We start from the raw sequence: 17,976 nt of genomic DNA, 5'->3' as shown, positions 1-17,976 counted from the left end.
GCTTACAACTTGGTTGAAAGCGCAATGCAGAAGTAAGAGATGTGGGAAAACGGAATAAAAAGGCTGGGAGCTACCAATTTCTCATGGTGTGCGTCCTCGAGAACGAGAGGTGCTGTGAACCCGGAATATATGGAGGAGGAAAGGAAAAAGGAAAGAAAAAAATGGCAAGTGGGAAGGAAGAGAGGTCTCGACGATTGGGTTGGGAATGGGATTAGCACCAGTTATGTACGTAAAAGTGAAGACGAATCCAGATGGGGGAAACCACGCTGCCAATCCGCCACGGCCCGTAAGGTCACGTGATTATTCATGCGCCTATACCAAACCCAGTTTAGCCGGTAAAGCCCGAAAGAGTGGACGTTTGCCGGGAATGAAAATAACCTCTCCATCCGATCGAATACCTTCAATACACCCCTACAGCCAATACCCGCCAATTGACCTCGACGACAATCGCGGTCGATTGAATCACCTTTGGTAAAGGCCGTGCTTCGTTCTTTCCCACAGTCATGATGCTTTCCCGCGCGGCAAGGCCAGCTCTGCGAGCTGCCGCTTCGGCTCCTCGGTAAGTGACCATCGACCTTGGCTGGATTGACCGGACGACGGGGGAACGACAGGGAATCAATTGGGCTCTAGGAGCGTTCTTAAAGTGGGAAGGAAACGAACAAAAAAAAAAAGGAGGGAAAAATTGCAGGGAAAAAGGACTTCAGTACGGAACTATACTGATGGATGCGATGTTCACAGTGTTGCCGGAGCCACCAGCCCCGGCGCCGTCGCCACCTATGCCACGCTCCGTGAGATCGAGGACCGTCTCAAGTCGATCCGTAATATTGAGAAGATCACCAACACGATGAAGATCGTGGCGTCGACCAAGCTGACGCGGGCCCAACGCGCCATGACCGAGTCCCGCAAGTACGGCGAGACATCCAACGAGGTCTTCGAGTCGGCCGAGACCAAGCCGCTCGAGGGTGAGGGCAAGAAGCAGCTCATTGTCGTTTGCTCTTCCGACAAGGGTCTCTGCGGTGGTGTCCATTCCGGCCTGTCTCGTTACATTCGTCGTATCGCGCCCGATGGGCCTCCCTTCGACCTCGTCATCATCGGCGAGAAGTCCAAGGCCCAGCTCCAGCGTACCAACCCCCAGAACATTGTCCTCAGCTTTGCCGGTGTCGGCAAGGATATCCCTACCTTTGCCGACGCCCAGGCCATCGCCGACCAGATCACCCAGCTCCCTGGCGACTACTCGGACGTCAAGATCCTGTACAACAGATTCATCAACGCCCAGAGCTACGAGCCCGTCACCATTGAGGCATTTAACGAGGAGGCTATTGCCGCGTCTGGTGAGTCGGAACGGCTGAGAGAAACAACCGCATAAGAGTTTGAAAGTCATCTAACACTTCTTGTGTCTGTACAGCCAACATCTCCGCCTTCGAGGTTGAAGATGAGGTTCTCGGCAACCTGCGCGAATATTCTCTCGCCAACTCCCTCTACTGGGCTCTGGCCGAGGGCCACGCCTGCGAGCAGTCTGCCCGGCGGAACGCCATGGATGTGAGTACTACCATTGCAGCTTTTGAACATGGATTGAATCCCTACGCCGAAGCCTCTCGATTGCTGACACACCCGCTCTCTTTCTTTTAGAACGCCTCCAAGAACGCTGGTGAGATGATCAGCAAGTACCAGATTCTGTTCAACCGAACCCGCCAGGCCGTCATTACGGGCGAGCTGGTGGAGATTATCACTGGTGCGACCGCCTCAGAGGATATGTAATCGATGGGGACTTAAGAGCCTGGAGAAATACCTTAGCATTCCCTTTCCCTTTGTATCAAGCTCTCGAAACGATGGCGATACATGCCCTCAGTGTACCAAACCCTCCGCAATAAACTCCATCCTAAACTAAACGCGGTGCTTCCTCAATGTTCAGCCGCCATAATACAAGATGCAGTCGCATGCACTGAGATGTTTGATAGAGAATCTGCGGATGAACTGCAGACACGGAATTGTTGCTGGAAAAGAACTGGAAGTTAATTACTATTCTATACATCGTCACTTTCGAACGAAGCCGTGATAAGAATGCCCGCGTCGCCTCGCGCCCGCCGCCGCTGTCAACGATGGAATATCCTCTTTGAACGCCTCGAGATCAAGTCCCGACCGAAACACACAACTATGACGCCCAGACGAGTTCATGTACAAATATACGCAAGAAAGTTCCTCCTCCTGCGCAGAGGAGGTTACTATATCGGACTGCGTTTCTGCATCGTAGTCTCAGAGGTCAGGGTCGTCACTGCTCTCAGCATAGTCGATAGGCCTGCTAGTTCTGCGGTGTTTGCTCTTGTGCAGGCCCCTGTCGCCGATACCGTTCTGCCTGTCAGGCGTCAAGCTTAAGGACCCTGATATCAAGGGATGGTCCTTTTCATACTGGGCCCGCAGGACGGCGCACTGCTCATCCCACTGGGTCGATTTCTCCTCGAATTCTTCCAGTTGTTGAGCGTGTTCTGCTTTGAGCTGGCTAGCCTTGTCTTCGTACGGTTTACGTTCCTCTGGGCTAGCAGCCTTCCACATCTTGGATGTCATATTCCGAACATCATTGGGAAGGAGTTTCTTTTTCGTCCCAGCCCGCTCCTCTTCGCATTTCTTCTTTGCGACATCAAAGAAGTCCTTGCTGAAGAGGAGATACGCGTTGGCAGAACACTTGGCAGGAGCCTCGGGGCGCTCTCCGATCCGTCCGACGATGAACTTCATGGCAGCCTTCTCAAACGCCTCGATACGCGCATACTCTGGGTCTCTGGCCTCGTGAGCCATCCTTCTCTTCAGTGACAGTGGTCTGCTTTCTCTGGGACGCCTGAGAGGCGTCGGTACGTCAATCGGGCCCAGTAGGGCATCCCACACCTCCGATGCAGCCCGCAGTCCGGACAAGTATGCGCCGTGGACAGTGGCCGGATGTGTACCACATGTGTGCTCCCCGGCGAAATACAAGTTGCCAACGGGGCGCGCCATGGCATCGTAGTCATCGATGTGCATGTTGGGCCCGGATGAAGAGTAACTGCCCCTGGCGAACCGGTCCGAAGCCCAGCGAGTGACTACTGCCTCCACAGGGTAGGGTACAGTCCGACCGAAAATCTTGCGCAGAAGAACGGTGGCTTCTTCTATGAGGCTATCGTTGCTCTCGTACTCCGTGTCGAATCCGGCCTTGCCAGCCATCAGAGCCACGAGACACGGCAAGCCTGTCGTCTTGGAGACATTGAACCACTGGAAGAAACGGCCACGTCGAGAAACGTACTCGCCCTGAGCCAAACTATGCCTGTTGGGGGCGTCTCGGAGCACTCCAAAGATGTGTCGACTAGTGTCCCAAAAGGGCTCCTTGTAGACCAAAATCACCTTGTTGAGGACGCCGAACCCAATGCGTTCAATGGCACCTGTTTTCCATTCTGGAAGAGGTGGGTTGAAGCCAACACTGCCTTGCTTCAACACACCCAGCGGAATGGTCGACACCACAATGTCTGCTTCGACGGCGCTTCCATCTTCGCATTCTACCACGCAAGGACCAGAGGAGTCGTCGGTTCCGTATTTGATATTCCGAACCGGTGATTTTGTCTTCAATTCGAGGGGTGTCGGGCATTCCGCAAGACCTCGGGGGACGGCCTGATAACCACCCACAACCATGGTGTGTTTACCATCCCACTCGTATCCGGCATCAATGTCCCAACCACCAAGGCTGAGATTGTACAGATGGGTAGCGTTACTGTACTCCAAATTCGCAATGTGCCAGTTCAGAAGACGGTGATCCAGAGCGGTGAGGTCGACGAGGGACCGGTATTGAACGATGGCATCGTCGAGCACAGAACCCAAGGTCGCATCCGGACTTGATGCGGCTTCGGAGAGATCCACCGTAGAGTCTTCGCTGACATTGTTCTTCAGTGTCCACCCAAACTGCGACGCCTTGGTTGAAGCTTTGATCGTCGCTGGGGTACCCGGTTCAGTATGGACACGGCCGGTCACCTTGTCAGAAGAGACGGGAACGCGGTTCACCTGCTCAGGCACGTTTTGCTCCGACACAGATGGCGCGTGTGGAAGTGCCGCCAAGGCTTCTTCCTGTTCGCTGATGGTCCTGGTCCCATCACTCGTGACCTCCCGGCCCGTCTGAATAAGTTGTAAATTGCCCTTGATGAGCTTGGACGGCTGTGTTTTGAACTTGAACTCGCTAACGCGATCGAGACAATCGTTATAAAGCTTTTCCACCCGATCATCCCTGAGGGGATCCACGGGACGACCATTGGAGTCGTACAGTGTTGTATCTGATTTCAAGACTCGGAATGGGAGGCCCAGCTGTCCTCGAACAAGGACATTCACGGGGTTCCCGCGCTCGAATCCCGTGATAATCATCCCGCCCATCTCGGCAGTATACCGCTGTCCGTCGTACCCGGGTACGGGTGTTTCCGGCTTCGTCTGGAACTCGCGCGAGTACACCCTACCACCGATGCGGCGTCGACCTTCGAGGACAATAATCCTGGGTGGCAGCTCGCCACGCTCCTCAAGTTCGTCCGAATATTGCTTGGCCAGGGCTTCGATTTGCCGGGCACACCCGAGGCCGGCCATGCCCGCGCCAATGACGACAATTGTCTTCTTCTTTCGGTTGCAGGGAAGCTCGGTGGAGGTCGTGGGAGCTGGAGGGAACTCAACACAGCCGTAGTTGATGTAACCATGGCGCACGAGCCAGTCAAAGGAGACACTGGCCATATCAAACCATCGTGTATTCGATGCACATCCCACTGCCGCAGCACGTGTCACTGGCCTCCGAACATTCGAGTACCAGAGACGCAGAATGCCATTTCTGATTTGGAGATACGTAGTCACTTGCGATGGCGTGATGTGCTGCCGCAACAAGCGGTATTCCCCCTCATGCAAGGCGTATGGGTCCAGTCTCGAATGTTCTGCAGCACGGAGACACTGGGATGCATATGTCACATCGTCCATTCCCACAGGTATCGAAGATTTCGGCTTTACGTCGAATGCACGGCGAGGCTTGGGCTGCGGGAAAGTCGGAGGGAGGTTCTGAGAAGGTGGGATAAGCAGTTCCCTCACTGCTTCCGAGTCGACAGGGGTGGTAGCCTTGCTAGACACGGATGGCGGGATTGATGATAGTTCGGACTGATCAGTCAGGTTGGACAAGGGAGATTCGAGTGAATAGTGATCAGTCTCAAGGTGACTTAGAGTAGTCGAAGGAGCTGGTGGGGCCCCAGTTTCGGAGGCTCTATCGGATAGTTAGAAGAACGAGTTGTACCGATGAGAGTCTCAGAGACGTCATAAACTATGAGGGTGAGGAGTTCGATTTGAATGGGAACCTGTCCGAGAAAGGCGTGACAGTATATTACATACTCGGCATGGGGAGAGGCGGCTGAAGGCCCCATTTCTAAGTCTTCGAGACGGGGACCATCGAGCTCCATGTTTCCGGCCTGAACGATGATTTCAGATCCAACTTCTGAGACTGCTCCAGATGAAATGCTGCTGCCAGCGGGGGACACGGGATCTTGCGGAGGAAGTCCTGATGGCGGATGGTTCGGGTCCCCTGATCTGGGTGGTGAGGAATTTGAGATATATGAGCCCACACACCGAGGTGGACCGAATGGTTCTTTTCCAAGTCCAATTCCCAACTCAATCGGAGTCGTTGGGCTCGTTCTCATTGTAGAATGGTCGTTCCGGACCGGAGGTATGTCGAGATAAGCGAATATGGGGGAGTATAATTGCGGATGGTGGCTCGGCCGTAGCGGAGGGATGGCCCATCAGACCAAACTGCACCGAGCCGCAAGCAGCCCTAAACAGTAATGATACTATGAGTTTAGGTTCAGAGGTCCTTCATCAGCCGAGTTAGTATATTGACCAACATGTTATCTCACACTCGGAGTCTGATATAAGTCGACCCTCTTACCTATCGATTCAAGACGAGTGTCGGAAGGAGATGTTCACAGTCGCACACGTCCCGGCACCGGCTCTTGAAGGGATAGGTCTACGCGATCAATTGAAGATCGAGACGCTTATCGGCGACTTTGAATAGATGGTGCCCTGAGGAAATCCCGGGCTAATAAGCCATGGGAGTATTAGTGAGGGAGATTGGATATAAATCAGCAAGTGCTGGGCCTGCGATCCCTCCACTTCCGAGTACTTTACCCGCGCTACTGTCACGTGTTTTCACCCCCCTGTCGTCCAACGAGCCAAGAATTGTTCTGGAGTACCAAGGTACAAAATCATGTGATGTCCCTGAAATGGCAATATCTGACAGACAGACCTTCGCGATTCAGAGGACGGACGTCTCGGTCATCACGACCCGGCGATGATACAATGCTCTGCTTTTAGACCCCGGGTTTCCGCATTTTCAACATTCCCTGCGCTTATAACCAGCGATATTATTTGAGCAAAGTACCTAGCTTTAGGGCCACTTTTTGATACATATAGGAAAACGCGCCTGCCGTCCGGATCTTCACGACAGACACAGACGAGTCGTTACGAATAACGAAGAGATATTGTTACTCTGCAAGAGCTCGTTCCTAGCTACAATGACCCTGGGCAAATTATCACTCCGCAAGCGGCCTCGAGTACCAAACGGTATGACAGCAGAAGACGATATAGCGTCATTAGGGACAAGGCGTCCGCTTCACTTTGGGGATGCCGTTGTCTTGAACATTGGCAATCTCCTTATAGTGAATTTGAGGATTCAATATTTCCATCTGAGCACTGGTATCCCTCGGCACAACTCTTCTCTAGGTACTAGCGCACGCCGAGCTAGAGTCTCCCGATATTCGACAATGATCATATCTTTAATCCAACCGCTCAACCCATTAATCAACTCCCAACTCCTTTATAGCATTGGGGCAGCTCACGCCCGTTGTGTTGAGATGGCTGGGCCTATATTTTTCGCAAAGGATTCCTTCTCAACAGCCGCTTCCATCATCCTGTTCCCGCTAATGATCGATGTTGCGCAGATGACGATGTTCCTTCGGGCTAATCATGTAGTCTCATGTGTCAGCAACCCAACAATACCAAGTCGTCGGACAGAAAAACAACTGAAGAGGGGGATTGGGCCAACGTACCTTCCTCCTGCTTTGCAATAAAGCGGAGTGCCGCGATCTCAGTAAAGGTGATCCCTCCCAAGAAAACTACAAAGACAGTCTGCTTCTCTGACCCGCCCGAAAGCAGCGCGCGAGCTTTGACCGCCTTGTCCTCGCCCTTCTGGAGCTCGTAGAATGTTTGACCCTGGACGTGTTTCACAGCCTCGTCAAAACCGTGCCATCCTTGTGCCGCGGACGAACCAGTCGTCCCGGTCACGCCGTTACCCTTGGTCACGGTGAGTAGATATTGCTTCTGGAGAATGCATTGCACCAGGCGAACCGAAAGTGGAGCATAGCCACTATACACGTATGCGATGTCGTTAGGGTCATCCTCCCGCACCTCGTCCACAATTAGTCGTAGAAGTTTCCGTAAGTGGGTGTAATTCGTCTTATTAATGGGTCCTCCTGCTGCGCCCGCCATGGGTATCATGCCCGCCAGAGGTGAAGATCGAGATAGGAAGAGTTGGAGTTTCTCCAGAGCATGGAGCGTCAGTAAATGCTGGTAGCCATAGCCTTCTAGAATTAGGCGCCTGAACTGGTCGTACTCCTTGGGTTTGACACCGCCCGATACGCAAGAGTAGATGCAAAGTAATCTCAGAACTTCAGGCAGCGGCGCTCCCCTCGCAATGAGTTCTTCAATAGCCTCGAACTGCGAGGAAGGGTCTGCACCGGCAGCCAAGTTTTGTTGGACCTCCAATATTCCCTTGAACTGGTCGGTTCTTGTGTACTTGACAATCTCTTCTGCTAACCCGGTGTGGATGCGAAGGCTTTGGTGTTCCTGTTGATATGTCGGAAGCTTGCTTACAAAGTCTTTGAGCTCAGCAATCGATTTGTGACTGTTTCGGACTTCGTAATCCTTCTGGACGCTTTGGAGCCGCCGCGCTTGTTGACCCAGGAAGCTCCCGACAATGGCAAAGTTCTTGTCGCGGAGCTGCTCAAATTGCTTGTCAGACGAATCTAGTTGTATCTTTCGTTTCCGTGCCTGCGCACTCGGTGCTCCCGCCGCGGACGCTTGTAATGGGGCTCCCACGATGGTGGTGTCCACCTCTGCCTGACTATTCTGTATGGAGAACACCTCATCAATGAGACCCTCATATGTCAGCTGGGTGAGAAGAGGGGTGACGAAATCGACTTGACGGTCAATGATGATAGCGCTCTCTATGGTCGTACTTGGGCTGAGGCCGCCACTGCGTTGGGTCTCGCTCGCGTCATCGCCGGCTAGGATCTCTTGTCGCATGCGCGCCAGCAATTCGGCCACGCGTTTAGCATTGTCGCCTTTGCCGATGATTCGTGGAAAGAGGCCGTATTTCTCTTGGATTCCCATCAATGCCTTGGCCATCAAGAAAGAGGGCGTCACATCCTTGTTCAGATATAAATCGCGGAACGAGTCTTCAAGTTCAAGGGATAAGACATCTTTTTCCAAGGGAAAGAAGTAGAGCGCTAGCTCGGAAATGTTGACATCGCCCAAGACGCCTGCCTCTTCCAACAGTTTGTCCGATACAACGGTCCGCCGGGGTACCCAGAAAATATGGAACTCATGGCCAGTCTGGCTCTCGCGCTGCAATCGTCGAATATGATCTGATGGAAATGTCAGCGCGTTATGATGGCATCAACTTTTGTAAGCAAGACGCAAGTGATGCTATAGGAGGACATGCATATGTTAATGTTCGGCTCACTGACGGACGACGAAGAGTGGGCTTTATTCCTCGAAGTCTACTTTTGGAGCCAATTAAAGAAAACAGCAACTCGGAAGGGACAGGGACATGATGCGAAAAGACTACCGGGACATGATACGAGAGAGATGCTAACCTGCTATGGATGGGGCATGACGTGCACACTCGCCACGGGCAATGAAGATGATATTGCGCTGGCTGGTATCGGCATTGTTGTTCTCCAGAAAGAAGAATTTGTCGACGCCATATTCCTGAAGAGTTGCGACCTTGACGAGTGTGCCAATGGGCCCGGCCAAACTACGCTCAAGAACCAAGTTCTTCTTGCCACGAACCTAGATACGAACGGATGGGTCAGCCATGCATGGGGAGGAGCGCGCGGCGGCAGACGAGGCACGGGAAGCCTTACGTACTCCCTCGAGCAGGTTCAGCAAGTCCCTGCGAGCTCGATCTTTGATGTGATCCGCATCAAACCCAACTCGAGAAGCCATGTCTGCGGCCCCATGTGGTTGAGAAGGCGAGCCGGTAGGATGGCTAGCTGAAGCTCGGTGAGAAGGAAGGAAGGAAACCGAAGGTGAATGACCAAGGCGAAGGTAGCTCCATTCCAGCGGGGCTGGCTGGGTGGGTCTGTCGCCTTGCCTTTTGACTGGCCAGTTCCAGCATCATACAGATAAGAAAGAGTACGTACCTTGAAGGTAGGGAAGCTTCCAGATAGATGCCTGAGTACCAGTAATTACCTACCGTAGGTAGGTAGTTGGTCTGTACAACGTACACGCACGCATGGGCTTTATTTAGCTCTGCGACTGCGGGGTCACACTTTCGTACTGTGGTACCTACTGAGTATCTATGTAGAAGTACTCTTTGTTCCCCACGACGCTCAAGCTGCTCAACTGCTTCTACCACCCTGTTCTAGTCCATTCTCCAACTCTCGCCTTCAATCAATCCTACCGCGTGATGCCAAACCAAGCCTACCCGCTCCGGCCGCCACCATCGCTGATATACGTTAGTTAGGCCGTCAGTTATCAACCGAGTGCAAGGTCCCCGCAGCATACCATAGCCATCATTTGTCAACTTTTCCATATGGAGTGAAGGCACGATAAAACGAAACGTCCCGTACCAGCTACGTCACCATACTATATCACTTCTACGAAGGCGCAGCCTTGGCCCCCTACCACACGTGCGCACAGCATGGCTAGCTTCGCTTCCAAGAGACTTGCAAAGGAACTCACCAAGGTATAGGATTTCTGACTTGGCCCATCGTTTGCGCGCATCTCGTCAATCCTATGCCCTATGCCATTTATGTGTGTCTGGGGCCATGTGGTCCTGACTGCAACGTGAACTGACTCGGACCGTTCCTCCCTAGCTGAAAAATGGGCTTCCCCCAGGCATTGATCTCATCTCAGCCGACAATTTCGAAGATTGGTTCATGGACATACGAGTCTTGGATGACAACCCCATCTATAGGGGCGAGGTTTATAGACTCAAGTTCAAGTTCTCCCCACAATATCCCATTGGTACGTACGGTAGCCAACTTCACTCCTAGCCCTTGTGTTGCAGTTGCTGGATGCAGCACGTATCGTGGGACCTGTGGTTTGAGGCTAACATTCACCGTGCTCGATTCTTCAGAACCCCCAGAGGTGACCTTCGTCCAGCAGACCGATCGTCCAATCCCCATCCACCCGCACATCTACTCGAATGGTATCATTTGCCTCGACCTCCTCGGAAGCCAGGGATGGAGTCCCGTTCAAAACGTGGAGACGGTGTGCATGAGTCTACAGAGCATGTTGACGGGGAATTCCAAGAACGAAAGACCGCCTGGAGACGAGGAGTTTGTGCGAAGCAATCGGAAGCGACCTCGCGACATCGACTTCTATTACGATGATAACACTGTCTAAGCAATAGCGCGCTTCCCTTTGGTTACAAATGGTCGTTTGAACGCGAAAGACTGCGGTTTGCATTTCGGCGTTGGGCGAGCTTCGCAAACCCGGGAGTATGGGAATCTTCACAGGTTGGACTGGCGTGCTGCGTCGTTGGCACAGGAATTTGGGGACAAGAGATGTTTCAATCATCTCACCGAAACGATGTCCGCTGTGCAAGAGATGTTGAAACATTTTACAAGGGGTTTGATGTCCTCATGAGCGACACCCCATCGTAGAGCTTTTTGGGTGTAACGAATCTCGATGGGGGAGAGAACGATCCCCGTACGTAATGGCATGTCTTTGCCGAAGCAATATGAAGAAACATGTCGAGGCAAGGTTCAGGATATCCCAAGATAGCTGATAGGATATTTCCAGTTGGATGCCTCCTTAGTTCCCTGGTACCAAAAGAGGACACTCCATGGTCACACCAACCAACCAACCAGTGCTGTTGGCATCGAGTCTCGGTCAACCCACGTCATCTGCCCGTCTACCAGGACGTTCATGAGCTTTACTTCGTAGTGGCTAGATTCATATAGTGGATCGAATATGATAGTTCCCGCTGAGAAACCTCCGTAACTGTGTGTCTAAGTTAGTCCTTTGTGCATAATCGGTATCATCACGCTCCATCCCATACCCGTCAGTACCTTAGAACCCGCAAGTGTCACGAACGTTGCAGATATGGTATGGTGTATGTACCACATAACTGGGTAGCCAGAAACCCGCGGCTTGCGTGGAGTCTTGTTGCTGTTCTTGGCGTGTCAGATTGTCTTGCCAACGCCAAACGGCCAACATGAATGTGACCAAAATACAGCAAGTCCACCCAAAGGGAAGTACTGGTTACCTTTGAAGCCTGTCTCTCAGGGCTTGATAACGTGTCTTCTGCACCTCATACTACCTACAACTCTCATTTGTCTATGTATGCACCCTCCACGCCATCGGTTGGTCTAGTGGTGGACCGAGGTGAGGTGGGGAAGACGGACAGCACGGTGTCAGTGTACAGTACCTTATACTCCCAATTCACAGCCCCTCATTTTCACCCATAGCTGCTCACCTTCCACTCCTCTACGCGACAATCTTCGCTCCTTTTACTTCTCACAGCAAGCCTGTTATCAACTGATTTCTTCTCGCACTCCGTATATATCTGAGCTCGAGACTGTCGCAGAAAAACGCTTTACGGGATCTCGCCTCTCTACGACTGATAATTCGCAATTCGACCAGCTTCCTGTTTCTCCTCCCCTGTCAGCGGACGTTGGTTTTACCCCACATCATCAGCCTTAAGACGCCCACGACGTGGACCATTCGTTGTCCCAAGCTGCAACTTCCCTCGCCGATCCGCCTCTTGTCCTTTTGTCTTCCTCCCCGACACTCTTTTTCGCCTGCCAGTGGTCGTAGAACGAAATTCCCATAAAGAAGTCCGGTCCTCTTCGATTTATTCTCGCAACCACTACTACCAGTGCGCCGGGTGTTGGAAAATCACGCCCGTGGTCTTCCTCGCAAACAACGCCATTTCATTCTTGGATAACCTACCGGAATCTGCCTGGCTTACTTACCTTCTGCGACTATTTCCGACCTCGCCCAACATGAGCTGTAAGTCGAGATTATCGATGCGTAGCCGTCTGCGTCACGCCCCTTCAATGCACCCTGTCCCAATGCCACGCACTGTACCTGCGAGTCGTCCGTATTTATCAGGTCACGAGTATTCTCCCGACTGCGCGAATATGTACTAACAATTTCTGCGCCTGTAGTCGCTAATATGCTCAACCGCCTCGGCGGCCAGCCGGAGAGTTACGATAAGAAGTGCGTCCCTATATCCTGGTCTGAAACGTGACGTGAGAGGCCTAACGAGCCGTGGCTGGCCTTTAGATCGAATTACCGCTTCGGGAGGACACTTGGTGCCGGTACTTATGGTGTCGTCCGAGAGGCTGATAGCCCTACGGGCAAAGTGGCCATCAAAATCATTCTGAAGAAGAGCGTCAAGGGCAACGAACAAATGGTTTACGACGAACTAGGGATGCTTCAGCGCCTCCATCACCCCAACATTGTTAAATTTGTGGACTGGTTTGAGTCGAGAGTGAGTTGGCCTTGCGCCTGGGCCCATCAGATTGGCCTCTCGTTTGACCACGACACTAGGACAAGTTTTATATCGTCACTCAACTGGCGACGGGCGGCGAGCTCTTTGATCGCATCTCCGAGCAGGGGAAATTCACAGAGAAGGACGCATCGCAGACGATCAAGCAAGTTCTCGGCGCCGTCAACTACCTTCACAAGAATAACGTAGTCCATCGAGGTTCGTCCAAACTCACAACAATATCCTGTGTGACGCGCGGACTGGGAATCTACATTTGCTAACCTGGGTCCCGTAAAGATCTCAAACCCGAGAACCTCCTCTACATTAGCAAAGACCCCAACTCCGACCTCGTTCTTGCCGACTTTGGCATTGCCAAGATGCTTGACCGGAAGGACGAAGTTCTCACGACCATGGCGGGCTCACTAGGCTATGCGGCACCAGAAATCATGCTCAAACAAGGTCACGGCAAGCCGGTCGACATGTGGTCCATGGGCGTTATAACATACACCCTTCTCTGCGGCTACTCGCCTTTCCGGTCCGATAATCTCCAGGAGCTCATCGACGAATGCACGTCAGGGCGGATCGTCTTCCACGAGCGGTACTGGAAAGACGTTAGCCAGGATGCCAAGGATTTCATCTTAGGTTTCTTGCAACCGAACCCGGAAAAGCGATGGACTAGTGAGGTACGGCGATTTCCTGCAAGCCCGGGGATCCCTTCGGGCCCCCTTCTTCCGTTGCTTTGGTTCTCTAGTAGCTCACCTTTATCCTAGGAAGCGCTTCGGCACCCGTGGCTAAGCGGCAAGAATGCCACCGACCACAACTTGCTGCCCGAGATCAAAGCGTACATGGCCAAGGCCAGGCTACGTCGGGGCATCGAGATGGTCAAGCTCGCCAACCGCATCCAGGCCCTCAAAATCCAGGAAGAGGACCCCGAAGACACCGACTTTCGCGACGACACCTTGTCGAGCCATCAAACCGATTTTTCCGCCGACAGAAAGACCCTCTCCAAGGCCGTCAAGGGTGCCATTTTCCGCGAAGTGGTCTTCGCTAAAGTGCGGGAGATGAAGCAGCAGCGAGATACCCAGAAGGTCAAGGAAGAGGCAGAGAAAGAAGCCCGGAGACGCACGATGGAATAAGTGCTGGGTGTACCGGGCGGGGATGTCCAATATGAAGTCTGTGAACCGAATATGACTGCCGGGTGGGCTGGTAGCCACCCGCGGAAGGGTGACGGCGCCAATGAAGATGATTACTGATACGTGATTCGATTGTAAGGCTCCGGGGTGTGGGTAGTCAGGGGTTTAGGTTAAGACTTGGGTGTGGGATGGATGGGATCTTTCCAGGTTCTGGGGCTTTTTCTGAATCGAGTACCTGTATTCTGAGCCTCGACGTTTCTGCTTCGCAATCAATACAACTTCGCACTACGCATACGCTGGTGTCCGAATTCATGCTATAGAAATCGACACTAGGTATCTAGTCCAACCTGTGCTTGCCAAATGAAAAAGGGGTATATAAGCGTTGATGCAGAAATCAAACTCCTAGCCTTTCCCAAACCGAGCCTACAGCTCTGGCGGTGAAACAACAGCATTACGCGCTACAAAGGAGACCAAACAAGGTATGTCCAATACCGAGGGGAAACAAGAGAAAAAGCCGGCCAACCGCGGCCTTGTAAGAAGGGAAGATGAGAGAAACGGAAGTAGGTAATCCCAAGAAGAGGGCAAGAAACCAACGAGAGGGAAACGAGAAAGAAGCGACATGCTGCAACAGAGTCATCCTGGACAGACAAGATCCTAAGGGGTGTCTCTGCCATAATGCCCTGTCTTCCATCTCTCCTTTATCCTGCTGCGGTGCCAGCGCAGATTGCCTCAAAGAAAAGAAAATAGATCGTCAGGTGTTATGCATGTTCCATCATCGTAGTCCGGGCATATACATGTGGTGGCTTTCAAGTCCGTATGCGACAGGGTCATAGACAACATTCAACACCCGCTCAAACAACAAATACGATAGTACATGGGTATAAGAAGAGAGACAGCAGCGGCGCACATAACGGGTATCGAGTCATTAGTAGGACGAAAGTTCGGTAAGCACGCTATCGCAGAGCTCCTTGTACCTCTGAGCATTGAAGCGCGGGCGTTCCCACCCAGCCGCGCGAAGGCGCTCGATGCGGGCACGGAGCTGAAGGGAGCGCATCTCGTCGTCGAGGGTTAAAGACTCGGGGGAGGCTGCTCTCGCGGGCATGCTGAAGCTGAAGTGGGATCGAACGCCGGCGCCGGCTAGTGCGTATGGCGTAAGCTGCGCATCGAGGGACGCGAGGTAAGACGCCAACTGGATGCGAAGGGTGGCGAGGATGGCGCAATACCGGTGAATGGAGCGCTCCCGAACGAAGGAGAAGGCAAGTTCGGCCCCACCGTCCTCGGCTGGGGGTTCAGGGGTCGAAGGTAGGGAACAGAGGAGTCGGGTTCTTGGCTGCTCGCTGGCATCCGGGAGGTGGCGGGTCTTGCATGGTAACTGGGCAGCATGAGGCGAACAGTCGAGGCCGAGAGTCGGTGAGTCGGGTCGAACGTTCGGCTCGTAGTTCGGCTCGTCGTTGGGCTCGTGGTGGGAGTCGTCGAAAGTAACGCGCTTCTTCGCTGGGTGGCGAGGCACGAGAGGGGGGGGCGGGGACAACTTGGTCACGATGGCGTCGTCTGGAGAGTAGATTGAGCCCATGTAGGAAGACACTTCGCTGGAGCCGTGCGAAGAAAATGAAGAGGATGGTGTGTGCTGGCCTGAGCGCGAGGTGGCGGCGGAGGAGGGGCGGGAGGATCGCGACATGGATTCGTCGGCGGTCCGGATGAGCTCCGAGGCGCGGTGGTAGTGTGAACGCGCCTGCTGGAGGAGCTTGATCCTGTAGGGGGATGATGGGTTCAAAGGCCGCGCAAGCATCTCGACGGAACAAGCTGCGTAGAAGTGTAGGTAGAGTAGGTAGGCCGGCTCTACAGCTGTCTGCAACGAGTCAGTTCCCGTCTCGACCCCACGTCTGTCGTTACGGAGTGAGCCAGTGTTATCTGATGAGATACTTACGATGTCTTTGACATTGTCCAGGATTTCACAGCACCGTGCTGAGCAGGACCGATATCGACGGTTGATATAGTTTCGCTTGACTTCGGCAACAGCTTTGTTCCATTCGGCTGGCGTGTTGGGCAGCGTGGGTAACGGAGATTGAGTCTGAAGGGAGAGACGTCGTGGCACTTGGGCCTTGCCCTTGGATATAGGAGTCGCAGAGTCGAGGGAGGCTATCCTCTTGTGGGTGGCGTGAGGTAAATCGTTAGAGACAGCGTGAGTACCGAACGTCGCCGGACCTAGTGGTAACGGCATTATGTCTAGTTTATATCGAAGGGCGAGCTGAAGAATGATGTTTCGAGTGAGGGATGAAACGCCGTATGAAGAATCGGGACGTGGTCTCAGGTCAAGTTGAATGGAGTATCCAGGAAGCCAAGATGAGCAAAGATATGTGCGTAGTTCGTCAAGTCTGACGATGGACGCAAGGGAAGGAGAAGTCTCCCTCCGACGACGGGCCACTTAGAACGTTGACCATTAAAGTAGGAGCCGTAATGCCAGTCCAACACGCCTTGCCTGCAAGTTTAATTATCCAGGTGGTGGAGACGAAGTCTGATGCGACGTAAGGTCCGAGAAGGGACAAGGGTGGCTTCGGCGTGCTTTTTCCAGGTACAACGTAGGTATGTACAACGTACTTCCTAGGATCGTCGCCAAGGAGTATATCGAGGATATCCGGAGGAGGGGCTGCTCACGTTGCAGACGCTGCGCGAGATTAATTAAATCAAATGGGTACCGTAGTGTCGACCAGGGGTCTGCTGGGATTTGGAGGCGAGTGCCAGGAGATGGTTGTACGTTGTAAGTCGGGACGGGAAGCAACTTGGAACGGGCTTGGACACGATTTTAATAAGGCGAAGTATAGTAATAAGATAATACGTGGAGGACGACGGAAGAGGCGCGGCTGCGAGGGGTTGAGTTATTGATGATCCCGGTGGTGCGGAGTGTACAACGTAGGTCAACGCAGATCAAGCGAAGTAAGACATACGACGTACGTTGTACGCTGTAGATTAGATGGCTGGAGTGAGACGGTGTTTCTGTCTTGCCCTATAAGAAAAAGCAATGATTGAAATCATAGGTGACGGGGAGATACTTCGTCAGTGGCCACGGCATTCCGTGAGGTGCGAGAGCTCTACCATTCGTAGGCCAGGGGAATAGAGGAGGACCCTCGACACAGATGGGCGGCGTAAATGCGCAGGAACATCGTCTCTCAGGTTCCATATCCGTACTTTCGAAGCACGGAGTACCACCTGCTGTCATACAAGCTGCCAGGGATCAGGGGCATGAGGAAACTGGGGTTGAGCACACTCCGTATGTTGTACGCCAGTTCTCAGAGAACGGAAGTAATTGGCCCGTTTCGTGAACTGCATGTAATGCAGACTGCACTGTCCAAGGTCTGCATCTCGAGGTCGGCTCGTGCATGAACACCACGACAAGAAGTCGTTCTCTGTCTTTAGGGCTTGAATGGTTCTGTTTTTCCTCTCTACCCTTTCATCCCACCTTGTCGTCTGATTCTTTTGCTCACGGTTCGCACGTCGATGTTACCGTATCATGGGCGACGCAGTCATGGGAGCAAGTACGCTCATCTGATTCGCTGAGCCGGGAAACAATGGGTGACATCGAGCTGAGAGGAAGAGGAGGAACAGGAGAGCTTTGACAATTTGACAAACTGATGCGACATCGCAAGTGGAATTAAGTGGAGCAGGAACCCCGGAAACCCCACGCCGTACGGTAAGTACAAGGTACCTGCCTACCTACCTACTTCGTACAGGGGCTGGACCGTTTACGTACAACGTACAACGTATTCGTACACCGTCCAGCATCTCGTTTCCGTTGGTACCGTACAGATATTTACCAGCTAAAGCTTATTGTAAGGTACATACCCCTTGATAACGACATGACCGATGATGCTGTGCGATTGGAAGGATGGATCTGAACTCCTGCCCCTAAGCGAGCTGTCCCGAGACCGTGTCTCGGCGAGATTCCAGAAGCAATATCAAAGCTGTCATCTCTCATCCCTAGTGATATTACATGTCCATGTTAAAAGATACTCCTCGGGAACAGTCCTCATCTACCGCTGGGCCCAGCGCCGCTGAAAGAAACAGTCAATTCACTGCCAGTTCTCTAGTGTCAGTCTC

At 52.9% G+C, this 17,976-nt stretch overlaps 6 protein-coding genes across 6 annotated transcripts; 4 read left to right on the top strand and 2 right to left on the bottom strand.

Moving 5' to 3' along the window:
• Positions 1–506: 506 nt before the first annotated feature.
• ACRALDRAFT_2098983 (uncharacterized protein) lies at positions 507–1,758 on the top strand (the record flags this gene model as incomplete). Its single annotated transcript, XM_071022917.1, has 4 exons — positions 507–559; positions 739–1,331; positions 1,406–1,539; positions 1,630–1,758. 4 exons carry the CDS (start codon positions 507–509, stop codon positions 1,756–1,758), a joined length of 909 nt encoding a protein of 302 aa, XP_070876655.1.
• Positions 1,759–2,253: 495 nt separating this feature from the next.
• On the bottom strand, positions 2,254–9,252 carry ACRALDRAFT_1047655 (uncharacterized protein; the record flags this gene model as incomplete). The annotated part of the gene is made up of 7 exons (XM_071015513.1): positions 2,254–5,239; positions 5,365–5,742; positions 6,468–6,635; positions 6,864–6,984; positions 7,074–8,669; positions 8,901–9,096; positions 9,175–9,252. The coding sequence occupies 7 exons, from the start codon at positions 9,250–9,252 to the stop codon at positions 2,254–2,256; spliced, it is 5,523 nt and encodes a 1,840-aa protein (XP_070876654.1).
• Positions 9,253–10,130: 878 nt separating this feature from the next.
• On the top strand, positions 10,131–10,656 carry ACRALDRAFT_2097427 (uncharacterized protein; the record flags this gene model as incomplete). Its single annotated transcript, XM_071022839.1, has 2 exons — positions 10,131–10,275; positions 10,388–10,656. Coding segments are annotated over 2 exons (414 nt in total), but the record flags the coding sequence as incomplete, so codon positions are not given.
• Positions 10,657–12,433: 1,777 nt separating this feature from the next.
• On the top strand, positions 12,434–13,884 carry ACRALDRAFT_2040024 (uncharacterized protein; the record flags this gene model as incomplete). Its single annotated transcript, XM_071021013.1, has 5 exons — positions 12,434–12,477; positions 12,544–12,751; positions 12,811–12,967; positions 13,046–13,431; positions 13,519–13,884. 5 exons carry the CDS (start codon positions 12,434–12,436, stop codon positions 13,882–13,884), a joined length of 1,161 nt encoding a protein of 386 aa, XP_070876652.1.
• A 185-nt stretch (positions 13,885–14,069) lies between these two features.
• ACRALDRAFT_206905 (uncharacterized protein) lies at positions 14,070–14,752 on the top strand (the record flags this gene model as incomplete). The annotated part of the gene is made up of 4 exons (XM_071022135.1): positions 14,070–14,180; positions 14,288–14,441; positions 14,479–14,636; positions 14,663–14,752. The coding sequence occupies 4 exons, from the start codon at positions 14,070–14,072 to the stop codon at positions 14,750–14,752; spliced, it is 513 nt and encodes a 170-aa protein (XP_070876651.1).
• A 54-nt stretch (positions 14,753–14,806) lies between these two features.
• On the bottom strand, positions 14,807–16,102 carry ACRALDRAFT_1068171 (uncharacterized protein; the record flags this gene model as incomplete). The annotated part of the gene is made up of 2 exons (XM_071017534.1): positions 14,807–15,730; positions 15,809–16,102. The coding sequence occupies 2 exons, from the start codon at positions 16,100–16,102 to the stop codon at positions 14,807–14,809; spliced, it is 1,218 nt and encodes a 405-aa protein (XP_070876650.1).
• Positions 16,103–17,976: the final 1,874 nt, after the last annotated feature.

Source organism: Sodiomyces alcalophilus (genome assembly GCF_042370955.1).
Source record: "Sodiomyces alcalophilus JCM 7366 unplaced genomic scaffold ACRALscaffold_2, whole genome shotgun sequence".
Lineage (NCBI taxonomy): Eukaryota > Fungi > Ascomycota > Sordariomycetes > Glomerellales > Plectosphaerellaceae > Sodiomyces > Sodiomyces alcalophilus.
Note: the sequence above shows the minus strand (reverse complement) of the source record. Positions and strands in the feature narration are given on the sequence as shown.